Source organism: Lissotriton vulgaris, chromosome 4_1 (assembly GCF_964263255.1).
Source record: "Lissotriton vulgaris chromosome 4_1, aLisVul1.2, whole genome shotgun sequence".
Classification (NCBI taxonomy): Eukaryota; Metazoa; Chordata; class Amphibia; order Caudata; family Salamandridae; genus Lissotriton; species Lissotriton vulgaris.
The window spans coordinates 1,764,523,956-1,764,538,618 of record NC_141691.1 but is presented as its reverse complement, the minus strand read 5'-3'; the positions used below and the strand labels follow the sequence as shown (position 1 = coordinate 1,764,538,618).

At 53.0% G+C, this 14,663-nt stretch overlaps 1 protein-coding gene across 18 annotated transcripts in view; it reads left to right on the top strand.

Moving 5' to 3' along the window:
- Positions 1 to 14,663, top strand: part of UBR5 (ubiquitin protein ligase E3 component n-recognin 5) — a 2,064,863-nt gene that overhangs the window by 848,425 nt on the left and 1,201,775 nt on the right. For all 18 annotated transcript variants that reach the window (XM_086966085.1, XM_086966077.1, XM_086966080.1 and 15 more), the window contains one exon: positions 7,468 to 7,563. In XM_086966085.1, the coding sequence (XP_086822211.1) occupies positions 7,468 to 7,563 (96 nt within the window). The remainder of the gene's footprint in view (positions 1 to 7,467; positions 7,564 to 14,663) is intronic.

Sequence of the window (14,663 nt, the reverse complement as noted above, 5' to 3'; positions counted from 1 at the left end):
GGTGTCTTCACTCGGAGGTGGTGCAAGCTCTCTTTCATCATTGGGGAGAGGCTTGGTTATATCTAGTTGTCATCGAAGAGAAAGCGCAATGTCGACTATTCTGCGTGTTGGAATTTCCAAGGCGGCACTCGCTAGGCGATGATTTTTGTCGCGAATGAAGTTGCGATCTGTTGTACTCCTTTCCTCCTATTCCACTTCTGCCCAGAGTTCTGAAGAAGATTAAGTGCAACCTGGCCCAAGTCATTCTTGTGGCTCCGGATTGGGCACGAAGAGTCTGGTATCCTGAGCTACTCAACATGGCCCTCGATCCTCTGGTCAGACTGCCTCTTCGGGAGGATCTTCGGTGGCAGCAGCAGGTGGTGGTCCGCCACCCGAACCTGTCCAGCCTCCACCTCCTTGAGTGGAGATTTTGCGGCGGCAGTTGACTTAATTTGACTTGCCTCCTGAAGAATGTGATGTAATCTTGGCAGCCAGGTTTCCCTCAACTAAGACTGTATATGCCTGCTGATGGAACAAATTTGTGGCATGGTGCTCAGAAAAGGCTATGAATCCCCTTTCTGACCCTCTTTCCGAGGTGCTCTTGTTCTTCCTTTCTTTGGCCAAGCAGGACTCTGCTCTGGGCACTATCAAGGGCTATCTTTTGGCTATTTCTGCCTTTCTAAGGCTTCCTGATCAGCCTTCTCCGTTCAAGTCCCCGGTTGTAGATTGTTTCTTAAAAGGCATAACTCTTTGCTCCTATTCCCTTTGTTATGCATCAGTGGGACTTGAACCTGGTCTTGACCGATTTGATGTGCGCTCCCTTTGAGCAGCTTCACAACTATCCTCTAAGACTTTTAACTCTTAAAACTGCATTCCTGGTAGCCATCACATCTGCCAGAAGAGTGAGTGAGCTCCAGGCTCTCATCAAAACCTCCTTTTCTGGCTGTACATCCAGACAAAGTTGTCCTACGAACTCATCCATCCTATCTTCCCTAGGTGGTCACTTCTTTTCACATTGGGCAAACCATCACTTTGACCACCTTCTGTCTGCCTTTGCATCCTTCTAAAGAGGAAGAGAGGCTCCACCGCCTGGACACAAAACAGGCGCTTTCCTTCTCTCTGGATTGCACAAAATAGTTCTGTGTCGATGACCAACTCTTTGTTGGCTACATGGGCGCCAAGAAAGGTTGGACCGTACACAAGCGGACCATCTCTAGATGGGTTGTTTTGTGTATTAAAGCCTGCTATTCTTCAGCTAAACAGGAGCCTCCAGTTGGGCTATGCGCCCATTCCACCAGGGCGACGGCAGCCACTACTGCTTTGGGACGAAGAGTTCCTCTGAATGACAACTGTCGGGCAGCTACGTGGTCATCGCTGCTCATGTTCACCAAACACTACTGCCTGGACAGCCAAGTCTGGAGAGACTGCTTCTTTGGCCGTTCTGTTCTCTGGGACTTTCTGGTGTGATCTTGCTTCGCAGACCCTCCTCCGGGGTTGGTATTGCTGGGGTATCTATTCTAAGGTAAGGAATCTAGAACTAACTGTTTCTTTCAGATGAACAAGTTACTTACCTTCGGTAACGATATATCTGTAAGAAACATAGGTTAGTTATAGATTCCTTACCGCCCCACTCATCCTCCCCGTTCTGCGAACTGATTGTAGGATTAAGGACATCCTTTCGGGGCCTTAGTTTTGTTCACCAGTGGTCATTGTCTTGCAAAGCTCTGCATTTCTGGTGCAAAAAGTCGTGTAAAGAACTGATGTCCGCTTGCGAGGGTGGCGTCGAAGTAGCTACTGCAACGTCATCCCGGGGAACACGACGCCAACGGCGGATGCGGAGCCGACCAATGCCACCTTCTGACGCCTAGGGGTAATTCTAAGGTAAGGAATCTGTTTCTTACAGATCTATCGTTACCAAAGGTAAGTAACTTGTTCCTCTGCGCCATGCTGCACTCTGCACCAAGCTGCTTTACAACACGCTGTGCCACTGTACTGTGCAACACCGCTGCACTCTGTGCCGCTCTCCTGTGCAACACCGCTGCACAGGGTCTGACTGGCCGTAGTGGGCACCGGGCAATCCCCCGCTGCGCCACACTGGTGGGGGGCCGGTTTGGAGCCCCTGGGGGCCGTTTTTGTTACAGGGCCGTTTTTGCAGCATAGCTGCTAAACTGCCCTGGCAAAGAGCTCAAAAGCACCCACAACCCTCCGGGGGAGGGGGTTGTGGCGGCCAGGCATTTTGCCAGGGCCGGTTTTGGTTCCCATGGGGGCCCTGCCGCTGCACTCTGTGCTGCTCTCCTGTGCAACACCGCTGCAGTCTGTGCCGCTCTACTGTGCAACACCGCTTCACTCTGTGCTACTCTCCTGTGCAACACCGCTTCACTCTGTGCCGCTCTACTGTGCAACACCGCTTCACCCTGGGCTACTCTCCTGCACAACACCGCTGCACTGTGTGCCGCTCTCCTGCGCAACACCGCTGCACTTTGTGCTGCTCTCCTGCGCAACACCGCTGCACTTTGTGCAGCTCTCCTGCGCAACACCGCTGCACTTTGTGCAGCTCTCCTGCGCAACACCGCTGCACTTTGTGCCGCTCTCCTGCGCAACACCGCTGCACTTTGTGCCGCTCTCCTGCGCAACACCGCTGCACTGTGCTGCTCTCCTGCGCAACACCGCTGCACTGTGCTGCTCTCCAGCGCAACACCGCTGCATTCTGTGCCGCTCTCCTGCGCAACACCGCTGCACTCTGTGCCGCTCTCCTGTGCACACTGCTGCACTCTGCCCCGCTCACCTGTGCACACCGCTGCACTCTGCCCCGCTCTCCTGTGCAACACCGCTGCACTCTGCCCCGCTCTCCTGTGCAACACCGCTGCACTCTGCCCCGCTCTCTTGTGCAACACCGCTGCACTCTGCCGCTCTCTCCCGTTGCAGCACTGCACTCTGCCCCGCTCTCACGTTGCAGTACTGCACTCTGCCCCGCTCTCCCGTTGCAGTACTGCACTCTGCCCCGCTCTCCTGTGCAGCACGGCACTCTGCCCCTCTCTCCTGCGCAGCACAGCACTCTGCCCTCTCTCCTATGCAAAAACCACAGTTGATGGACAGAATGCAGAACAATGTCATACATTCACCCCGGTACAGAGATCTGGGCCTAAATCCATCGTTTTTTTGCACTCCACACCACCCCAGTTCAGACATGGCCATATGCAAATCAGACTTGACCCTGTGCCTCATGGGAACAGTCCAGCCCGAACTGCCAAGCCATGTCTCCTGGACCAGAATCAAGCATCCTAGGACCGGATTCTGGCTATCAGGCGTCTTCAGCCAGGATAGCTTGACTCCAGTGGTGTGGAGAACATGGGACTCACGTCTGAGCATACCCATCCCACTCGGGGTGACAAATGCAAAAAACACAGTTGATGGACAGAACTGGGCAGCACTGCACTCTGCCCAGCTCTCCTGTGCAGCACTGCACTCTGCCCAGCTCTCCTGTGCAGCACTGCACTCTGCCCCGCTCTCCTGTGCCGCACTGCACTCTGCCCCGCTCTCCTGTGCCGCACTGCACTCTGCCCCGCTCTCCTGTGCCGCACTGCACTCTGCCCCGCTCTCCTGTGCCGCACTGCACTCTGCCCCGCTCTCCTGTGCCGCCCTGCACTCTGCCCCGCTCTCCTGTGCCGCACTGCACTCTGCCCCGCTCTCCTGTGCCGCACTGCACTCTGCCCCGCTCTCCTGTGCCGCACTGCACTCTGCCCCGCTCTCCTGTGCCGCACTGCACTCTGCCCCGCTCTCCTGTGCCGCACTGCTCTCTGCCCCGCTCTCCTGTGCCGCACTGCACTCTGCCCCGCTCTCCTGTGCCGCACTGCACTCTGCCCCGCTCTCCTGTGCCGCACTGCACTCTGCCCCGCTCTCCTGTGCCGCACTGCACTCTGCCCCGCTCTCCTGTGCCGCACTGCACTCTGCCCCGCTCTCCTGTGCCGCACTGCACTCTGCCCCGCTCTCCTGTGCCGCACTGCACTCTGCCCCGCTCTCCTGTGCCGCACTGCACTCTGCCCCGCTCTCCTGTGCCGCACTGCACTCTGCCCCGCTCTCCTGTGCCGCACTGCACTCTGCCCCGCTCTCCTGTGCCGCACTGCACTCTGCCCCGCTCTCCTGTGCCGCACTGCACTCTGCCCCGCTCTCCTGTGCCGCACTGCACTCTGCCCCGCTCTCCTGTGCCGCACTGCACTCTGCCCCGCTCTCCTGTGCCGCACTGCACTCTGCCCCGCTCTCCTGTGCCGCACTGCACTCTGCCCCGCTCTCCTGTGCCGCACTGCACTCTGCCTCGCTCTCCTGTGCTGCACTGCACTCTGCCCCGCTCTCCTGTGCTGCACTGCACTCTGCCCCGCTCTCCTGTGCTGCACTGCACTCTGCCCCGCTCTCCCGTGCCGCACTGCACTCTGCCCCGCTCTCCCGTGCCGCACTGCACTCTGCCCCGCTCTACTCTGCAGCACTGCCACCCCGCGCCACTCTACTTTGCAACCCTGCCATCCCTCCAGTAGATGCCTGGGAGACCAGGTTACCGTCACCAGGGAAGCCAAGTGCATAGGGCTGAAGAGACATCAGAAGCCTCTGTAGACTACAATGAAGTTTTGGAGAAGAAGGTGAAGAAGTGCAGTGGGACCCAAAGGTGGATTCTGGCAGTGAAACACCTGCTTACTGAGGCAACAGTGTATGCCACTAAGGAGTGACCAGGAGGAACGAAAGACCAATGCCCGCCAATGTTGGACAGTTCAGATGAGTAGACTGTGTCCTTGTCGCTGCAGCAGAAAGGACCAGTAGATGCTGAGGAAGACCAGTAGCCGTGCACGAGCAGTCTCACGTCAGATGCCGATAACCAGTGAGCTGGTGTCTGGCAGGAGCACCAACAAGCCTTCGTAGATGCAACTGGCGTGGAGAACGAAGGAGCAATGCTTGGATGAGCAAGGTCCAAAGGTACTCCCCACAAGAAGAAGAGTCAGAGCAGGCCTCGATTAAACAGGGGCGCCCACTGAAGCAGAAAAAGACCTTCAGGAGTACTCGTAAGCTCAAGGCACAGGAGTTACAAGAGGATCTCAAGCAGCTCACCAGGAAGGAAGGCCCATGTTGCAGAGGATGTGGTGAAGACGCTGTACTTGGCAGGAAGAGATGTTGGATCCTCTTGTAGCCCGAAGAGCTCTGGAGTGCAGAGCCAACAACCCTTGGCATAGTCAAGTCGACTGGTTCGGTCCCAGCGGATTGGACAAGGGTTACTGGCCTTAAAATTACAGAGGTCAGGCTTGAGGGAGTTGCAGAACCACCACCTGTTTTGCTGAGCAGTTTGAAGTCCTTGGGACGTCAGGCACGGCAGACCGCTTAACTTCCATGCGGTGCCCACAGATGCAGGGGAGTGACTCCTTCACTCTAAGGGAGATTACTTAGGGTGGCCTTATTGCCCACAGGTCTGTTGAAGATCTTGGGAAAAGCACAGACGAATAAGAAGACATGCAGAACGGCGAGACCAGAAGTAGCTGGAGTCTTCCTTGGAGCAGTCTTGGTTTCAGGCGAAGTCCAAGTGCCCAGACCGTCGATGAGTCACGTGGTTTCAGCAAAACACAGGAAACCCCTAAAGTACCCAAGGGAAAGGGTTAGAATGACTCTGGGGTCTCTCCCAGAGGAGGGGGTGGAAAGAGGGGAGGATACTCATGTCCTTTGTCCAGTTTTGTGCCAGAGCGGGAGCCAAGGGCTCCCTGAACTGTCTTAAACTGGAGTATGCAAGGAGGGCACCAAATGTGCCCTTCAAAGCAGTCTGGTGACGATGGCACGTGCCTCCACCCCAGCCCAATACAATCCTGTCTGGGAGGTGGTCACACCTCCCTGTTACAGGAAACCTATTGTTCTACCTTTCCTTGCTCGAGCTTGGCACAGCAGCAGGAGGGCAGAATCATGTCTGTGTAAAGACTGTTACCTGGAGTGCAGGGGGGGTATCCCAAGGGAGCCCGCCAGTACATGGGATCATACTTGCAACACTATAATTGGTGTTGGGATAAGATTCCAACATGTTTGATACCAAACATGACTGGGTTCGGTACAGCCAATATATAGTTAGACATGATGTTCAGTATATGTATTAAAATGGCTGACCACACTTTCAAAGCCTGGAGAATCGACTCTGGGGTTTGTTGGGGTGTCCTGCACATGCATGGGCACCCTCACACATATGACCAAGCACCCTGCCCTCAGGACTGAAGAGCCTGCCATAGGGTGGACTTATAGGTTTAAAGTGGAGTGACCCCAGATATAAGGAATCTGTCGTGAGAGGTGCAAGCTCCAACTCACACAGGCTGCCTGTAGTCACAGTTTGTGGGCACACATGGGTGGCACAATACATGCTGCAGCCCATTGTTGACCTCTCGTGTACCTATGCCCTGGGTACTTTAGTACCACATACTAGGGACTTACAAGGGTACAACTGTAGCCCACTGTGGTTGTTCAAAAGTACTTACCCTGGTCAATGTAGGGAGAAAGCACAGTGACTCTGGTCCTGATTGGCAAGATTCAAGTCAGACTAGTCAAAAACATGCTGACACCAAGCAAAAAGTGGGGGTAACCCTGAAAGCAAATCTACTATCCTACAGTTATCCTCTTCATAAAAAATCTATTACACCTTGGTAAAGAAGCAGCCTCCTGAAGGCTTCAAAGCTCATTCAACCAGGGCCACGGCAGCCACCGCAGCTGTTCCGAGTGGTGTTTCAGTCCTCTACATCTGTTAAGCCGCTGCGTGGTCATCCCTGCACATGTTTTCCAAAAATTATTGCATGGATAATCGGGTCTGTAGGTAAGGCCTGTTTGGTCTTACAAGACTTTCTGATCTAACACGTTTTCACAGCCCCTCCTCCCAGGATGATATTGCTGGGGTATCTGTTCTAACGTAAGGAATCTGCTTCTAGATGACTTTATCATGTGAACAAGTTACTTACCTGTGGTAACGCCTTATCTGGTAGATCTAGCCACAGATTCATTACCGGCCCACCCATGCTCCCTGCACTGAGGATCAGTTTAGTGTTAGGGCTGTTCCCCTTCAGAGCCCTAATTGTCTTTTAACACACCATTGTCAGTTACTTTATGGCTCCACGCTTCTGGCGTGGACAGACGTGAAAAGTACTGACAGCGCGCCGATGTGACAGCTTTATAGACGACGCTGAAGTCACGATGACAAACACAATTGCAAGGAATCTGCGGCTAGATCATGTCTCTACCAGGTAAGGTATTAACAAAGGTAAGTAACTTGTCCTTTAACCCTACTGTTGCATGGGCAGCTGAAGCTTTTTCTTGTTTATCAATAAGGATTTTTATGTTTGTCCTTTAATAGATTTGTACATATATTTGATTTATTTGGCAGGTAGTCCCTCCAACCCTGCAGTAAGAAATCAATTGATGTAGTGTTTGTGTATGAATGTGTTGAATATATTAATGTGCATCTGCTTTTCTCTTTATTTAAAGATGGTGACATTGATTTTATTCTGGCACCTGCTGTGGGGTCTCTAACAACAGCGACGACAGCTACTGGTCAAGGTCCAAGCACCTCAACAATACCAGGTGAGACATGTCCTCTCTGCGTAGCTCGATTAGTCTGTTTAGACTTAAAGAACAAGTTACTTACCTTCGGTAACGCTTTTTCTGGTAGATACAGTATCTGCCTGTGGATTCCTCACCTTGTGTATATCCCCCTTGCGCCAGCAACGTTCGGAAAATTCTTCGTAGCACGCCGGCGTGGACGACGTCATAGGAGCACGGCATCGCGCGCGACTCCGTCTGACGTCACCGACTCCTCATAAGGCCCACGTCGGCGTGATGACGTCAGTTCCGCCCTTTTTTCCGTGCCTTCGAGGCACCCGGACGGACCAACAAGTACATATATATATATATACAATGTACACAGTACATGCAACCAAAAACAATTAAAGTGCAAAACTATACAATTTCAGATATACAAAATCATAAATACATTTGCACACAAAACCAGGTATAGCAGAGTGGACAACGGGGAGGCGGGCGGGTCAGTGAGGAATCCACAGGCAGATACTGTATCTACCAGAAAAAGCGTTTCCGAAGGTAAGTAACTTGTTCTTCTGATAGATACATCTGCCGTGTGGATTCCTCACCTTGTGAATAGAGTCCCACAGCAGTCCCCACTCCCGGAGGAGGGTGACCACTCTGCTATACCAGGAAATCCTGGAGAACAGAGCGCGCAAAGTGGCCGTCCCTCCTCACCTCAGCATCCAAGCAGTAGTGCTTCGCAAAAGTGTGGAGGGAAGCCCATGTCGCGGCCCTGCAAATGTCTTCAACAGGAACACCTCTAGACAATGCAGAAGTAGCAGACTTCGCTCTAGTTGAATGAGCTCTAATACCCTCAGGAGGGTCCTTACCCGCCAGAGAGTAGCAAATCTTGATGCAGAGAATAATCCATCTGGAAAGTGTGCGCTTGTGCACCGCTCTGCCCTTCTTGCAGCCAGCAAAACCCATGAAGAGCTGATCGTCTATTCGATAGTCTTAAGTCCTATCAAGATAGAAACTAACCGCTCTCTTCGGGTCCAGGCGATGAAGCCTCTCCTCCTCCTTGGAAGGGTGTGGGGGAGGATAAAAGGTAGGAAGGGTAATGGATTGACCTAGGTGGAAGGGAGTAACCACCTTAGGCAGAAAAGCAGCCCTGGTCCTGAGAACCAATCTTTCAGCATGGATGGACAAGAACGGGGGCTTGGAACTAAGAGCCTGTAGCTCACTTACCCTCCTTGCCGAGGTAATTGCAACCAAGAAGACCGTCTTAAAAGAAAGAAGCCTCATTGGACACTTGTGTAAGGGTTCAAACGGAGAACCCATCAGATAGGTTAACACAAGATTCAAGTCCCAATGAGGCACAATAAAGGGAGAAGGAGGGAACTTACTAGTAAGTCCCTTCAAAAATCTTAATACCACAGGAGATTTAAAAAAAGAGGGCTGATCCGGCAAACAGAGAAATGCCGATAAGGCCGAAAGGTAACCTTTGACAGTGGCAACAGCAAACCCTTGCCGTGCCAGAGAAAGAGCAAACAACAAGATATCAGACAAATGAGCCTTTAACGGGTCAACATCCCTCTCCCTACACCAAGATACAAACTTAGACCACCTATACGAATAGATGGGCTTGGTGGAGTCGCGCTTGGCAGAAAGAATGACATCCACCACATCGTGAGGGAGAGAGAAAGAATTCAGATTGCCCCGTTCAATCTCCAGGCATGAAGGTGTAATGTCTGGAGGTGGGGGTCTAGAACCTGCCCCTCCATCTGAGAGAGGAGGTCTGCCCTGAGAGGGAGACGGAGCTGCGGGTGAGAGGAGAGGTGGAGAAGATCTGTGTACCACACCCTTCTTGGCCAATCCGGGGCGACCAATATGACTTGGGCCCGGTCTTGGCGAATCTTCCTCAGAACCCGAGGAATCAAGGGTATGGGAGGAAACGCGTAAAGGAGCTGACCCCCCCAGCTCAACTAAAACGCGTCCCCCAATGCTCCTTGCATCGGATACTGGAGACTGCAGAATGACGGGCAGTGAGCATTCTCGCAAGTGGCAAACAGATCCACCCGAGGAGTTCCCCACATCTGAAAGATGTCGTGAACAACCTCCGGGTGAAGCCTCCACTTGTGGTCGGCAGAGAACTGCCGACTGAGAACGTCCGCACGTACGTTCAGGACTCCGGACAGATGATTTGCCATCAGACAAATCTGGTGGTCCTGAACCCAGGACCAGAGACGCAGAGCCTCTTTGCAAAGACACCACGACCCTACTCCTCCCTGCTTTATGATGTACCACATCGCGGTCGTGTTGTCCGTCAGGACTTGGACCGACCGACCGCGAAGGGAAGGGAGGAAGGCCTTGAGCGCCAAACGTCTTCTTCATGCACCGAAGAGTGGTGCGACTCCAGATCCTGTTCCTGCTCCAGAACTGGAGAACCCATATGAGATTGAGCCGTAGAAGGAGACACGAAGTCCTTGTGATGTTTACGTGACTTCTTCCTCGAATCCGAAGACTCCTTGCCAGAGTGATGTCTGGAGTGATGTTTACTCCTCTTATGCTTCTTTCTCGAGGAGCTCGAAGCATGGCCCGAGGCCGACTTGGATCCGGACCTCGACCTCCCTCTGGACCTCGACCTCTCACTGGACCTTGATCTCTCTCTGGATCTCGACCTCGCCTTGGTCCTCGAAGCCGACCTCGACTTCGACCGCGACAACTGCCTCGACTTCGAGCGCCTGGACACAGACCTCGAAGACCTTCCGGCTTCTCTTTCCTTCACCTTCGCGAGCAGAAGCTTCGCCTCCCGCTCTCGCAAAGCCTCGGGGTTCATCTTGTCACAGGAACGACAGTTCTTAACATCGTGACACGATCCAAGACACCACAGACAGTCGGAATGCGGATCGGTGATCGACATCATTCGGGTACAGGAACCACATTGTTTGAAACCCGTCTTCCTCGACGACATCCTCGGCGAAGAAGTAAATCTCAACAGAGAAACTGTAACAGCTAAACAGTGATAAGATACAAAAGTATCGCAGAAGATCCCAGAAACCGTTAGCGTCGACGACGCGGAAAAAAGGGAACTGACGTCATCACGCCGACGTGGGCCTTATGAGGAGTCGGTGACGTCAGACGGAGTCGCGTGCGATGCCGTGCTCCTATGACGTCGTCCACGCCGGCGTGCTACGAAGAATTTTCCGAACGTTGCTGGCGCAAGGGGGATATTCACAAGGTGAGGAATCCACACGGCAGATGTATCTATCAGAAAGGAGATAACTCCATCAATAGTTCTTAGTGTTTCTTGCATCAGGCAAAATGTTCATTATTACTCAATTGTACTTTAGGTCGAGGGACTGTTAAGCTGCGAAGCAGCTTCCGGTCCGGAGAATTAATGTCATCTAGTGGGGCTTCAGAACCCGCCTCCCTGCGCTGTGTCTCCACCATTGGCTGGCTTCCTAAATGGAGGCCAGCCATTGGAGGAGAGAACCATCCCTCCAAAGAAGCTCCGTCTTTTTCGGATTCAGGGGCGTGATTTTTTGCATTCTTTATCCCTGTGACGTAGTCTGTCACTCAGGGGGCAAAAAACACGCCCCCGAATCTGAAAATGGCGGCGCTTTTCTTTAGGCCATTTCACAACAACAGCCGCCCCAAGAAGTCGCAGCCTCCTCCATCTGGCAGTCTCTGTGTGACCAAGAGTACACATATCGCCTCTCGTTTTCTGCTGGCCACCGCAAATCGAAGGGGACGTCCACCGCTGCCCATCTGCGCCTCACGCACCCAGGAGTAGTGAGAGTCAGGACGCAGACCTCACCAACGTTGTGCTTTGGTTTTCTGCTTCCTCCCGGCACACAGAGAGTGCCCCCTGCGAGGCGCCGAGACCTCCCCCCCCCCCCCCCCCCTCCCCCTGAGTGGAGGCAGAGGCAACACCAGCGAGGAGCAGAATATCCGAAGGGAGAGAAATCCTTCGCATTCCAAAGCGCAAGACTTCACCCACAAGCCCCTGCTCAAAGCTCGCACCTGAAACCATCGTGGGCTGAGCAGAGCAGAACAGCGCCGTGAGAAGAGCATACCTGCAGTTATGTCCAGGATGTTACTGTTTATGTGCCCGACGTTATTTTTCCACGCGCTTAAAGGGATGTATATTTAGGGAGGGATGGAGGGCGCATGAGTATACGCTTGATTATTAGGTTGCATTTTTGTTCATCCGTGTTGTTTGTTTATCTTCCTATTGTTGTGGGGCAGCTTCTAACGTGCCATTATTTTCGCAAAAATGGATTTCCCCAGTGTTCATTTCTCGGAACTCCGCCACTGAATTAGCCGTGCAGGCGGGAACTTTACTATAGCGTTATAAAATTTAATTTGTTATCCGGCTGGTGTTTGTGTACGTCTCCATCTCAGAGGGTGTTTTTTCTTGACCCTATCCGTGGCTTTATTGAAAATGTGGAGGGAGGGGGGAATGGACGCCGACATCATTTAGAGGGTTTTGAACGGCATCCAGTAAGTTCTTGCACCGATTCCTCGTAGATTATGTGGTACTTAACTCCTGTTTCTAGTGTGTATGAGCGAGCACTTTCAGACTTATTTAACATGTTTCACCCCATGGAGTTCTGTATCTCTGCCTATTGAATGAGGAAACTCCATTTCCCAGGTGTGTGTGCAAAGAGCTGCCGACCTCCCGTCTTGGGCTGTGAAATACCTGTCCCGTGGGGTGCCTTGATCGTCCTACCAACGCCAGAGGAGGCTGCCATGGCCTCGGCATCCCTCGTGGGGGGCGGCCACGTCGCTTCTTGGCAGAGTGTGAGTGCAGAGTGTGAGTGCAGAGTGTGAGTGCAGAGTGTGAGTGCAGAGTGTGAGTGCAGAGTGTGAGTGCAGAGTGTGAGTGCAGAGTGTGAGTGCAGAGTGTGAGTGCAGAGTGTGAGTGCAGAGTGTGAGTGCAGAGTGTGAGTGCAGAGTGTGAGTGCAGAGTGTGAGTGCAGAGTGTGAGTGCAGAGTGTGAGTGCAGAGTGTGAGTGCAGAGTGTGAGTGCAGAGTGTGAGTGCAGAGTGTGAGTGCAGAGTGTGAGTGCAGAGTGTGAGTGCAGAGTGTGAGTGCAGAGTGTGAGTGCAGAGTGTGAGTGCAGAGTGTGAGTGCAGAGTGTGAGTGCAGAGTGTGAGTGCAGAGTGTGAGTGCAGAGTGTGAGTGCAGAGTGTGAGTGCAGAGTGTGAGTGCAGAGTGTGAGTGCAGAGTGTGAGTGCAGAGTGTGAGTGCAGAGTGTGAGTGCAGAGTGTGAGTGCAGAGTGTGAGTGCAGAGTGTGAGTGCAGAGTGTGAGTGCAGAGTGTGAGTGCAGAGTGTGAGTGCAGAGTGTGAGTGCAGAGTGTGAGTGCAGAGTGTGAGTGCAGAGTGTGAGTGCAGAGTGTGAGTGCAGAGTGTGAGTGCAGAGTGTGAGTGCAGAGTGTGAGTGCAGAGTGTGAGTGCAGAGTGTGAGTGCAGAGTGTGAGTGCAGAGTGTGAGTGCAGAGTGTGAGTGCAGAGTGTGAGTGCAGAGTGTGAGTGCAGAGTGTGAGTGCAGAGTGCAGAGTGCAGAGTGCAGAGTGCAGAGTGCAGAGTGCGCAGAGTGCGCGGTGCGCGCTGTAGAGTGTAGAGTGCGCGGTGCAGAGTGCAGAGTGCAGAGTGCAGAGTGCAGAGTGCAGAGTGCAGAGTGTGAGTGCGCGGTGCGCGCTGTAGAGTGCAGAGTGCAGAGTGCGGTGTGCGCTGTAGAGTGCAGAGTGCAGAGTGCGGTGTGCGCTGTAGAGTGCAGAGTGCAGAGTGCAGAGTGCGGTGTGCGCTGTAGAGTGCAGAGTGCGCAGAGTGCGCGGTGCACGCTGTAGAGTGCAGAGTGCAGAGTGCGGTGTGCGCTGTAGAGTGCAGAGTGCAGAGTGCGGTGTGCGCTGTAGAGTGCAGAGTGGTGTGCGCTGTAGAGAAATGTCATGAGCAATGCCAATAGCTCTACCTTTAATGATGCCGAGACCATTGCATTGTAAATGCTTGTTTTTCTTTGACTGCCAGCCGTGGAAAGTGGTTATGTATGTTTAAGCCCTCAGCCAACATATATACATTATGAAAAGGTTTATCTAGAATGGACTTATGACCCGCCCATTCTTCTCCTCCCCAAACAACTGCTACATTTTTTTATGTTTCCTACTCTAGATGGATTTTCTTTAGCTTGAAAAAAATCCAAGCATGCTCTGATACGTTTCTGATAGCCAGTTTTTTCCCTCAGCAAGGAGCCGGATGCTTTTGGATTTTTTCACAGGCGAAGTGTTGCAAGATGAAAGTATTATGTAGTATTGTAGGGGTGCCTTATGTAATACTAGCACAATACAGAAAGATGATCCCCAGGTACTCTTCCTGGTAGAGTGGGAAAGAGCAGAAAGGCTACTTAGAAGAACATGTGTTAAGAATTTCACATCATCATGGACGATAAGTAATTGACTGGACTCTATAGAAATCCAACACACATTTATAAAATAGATTGATTTCAAATATATGTATAGACTCCAAAAGGACATGCAGTATAACTGGAGTTATCAATTATCAAGCATTAAATAAATCAATCCTTGGCAGTGTAAAACATTAATGTGGGGTGCCGCTCGTAGTCGCGTGTTGCCAGCAGCCTTTCCAGCGCCTTGGGATCTTGTTCCTCAACTGACATTGCCCTCTGATCTGGGAGCCCGTGTGCTCGGTCAAAACTGCTTGGGAGAGGAGACCACGCCCTACCTACAGGGAGCAGGACTGCGAGGACCAGAGGTGCTTGCACTGCAACATCTCGCGCACCTGGTGCCTCTTCCCGCCCCCTTCTCTCTGGGAAGCTTAAAATGACTCGCGGCCCCCGCTTCGCGGGGGCCGCTCGTAGTCTCGTGTTGCCAGCAGCCTTTCCAGCGCCTTGAGATCTTGTTCCTCAACTGACATTGCCCTCTGACCTGGGAGCCCGTGTGCACGGTCAAAACTGCTTGGGAGAGGATACCACGCCCTACCTACAGAGAGCGGGACTGCGAGGACCAGAGGTGCTTGCGCTGCAACATCTCGCGCACCTAGTGCCTCTTTCCGCCCCCTCCTATAAAGCCCAGCTTCCTGACGCGAACGCGGGACGCGCGCGGGCGAAGATCGGGCAAAGAGCGGGCCGTTTTAGGCCG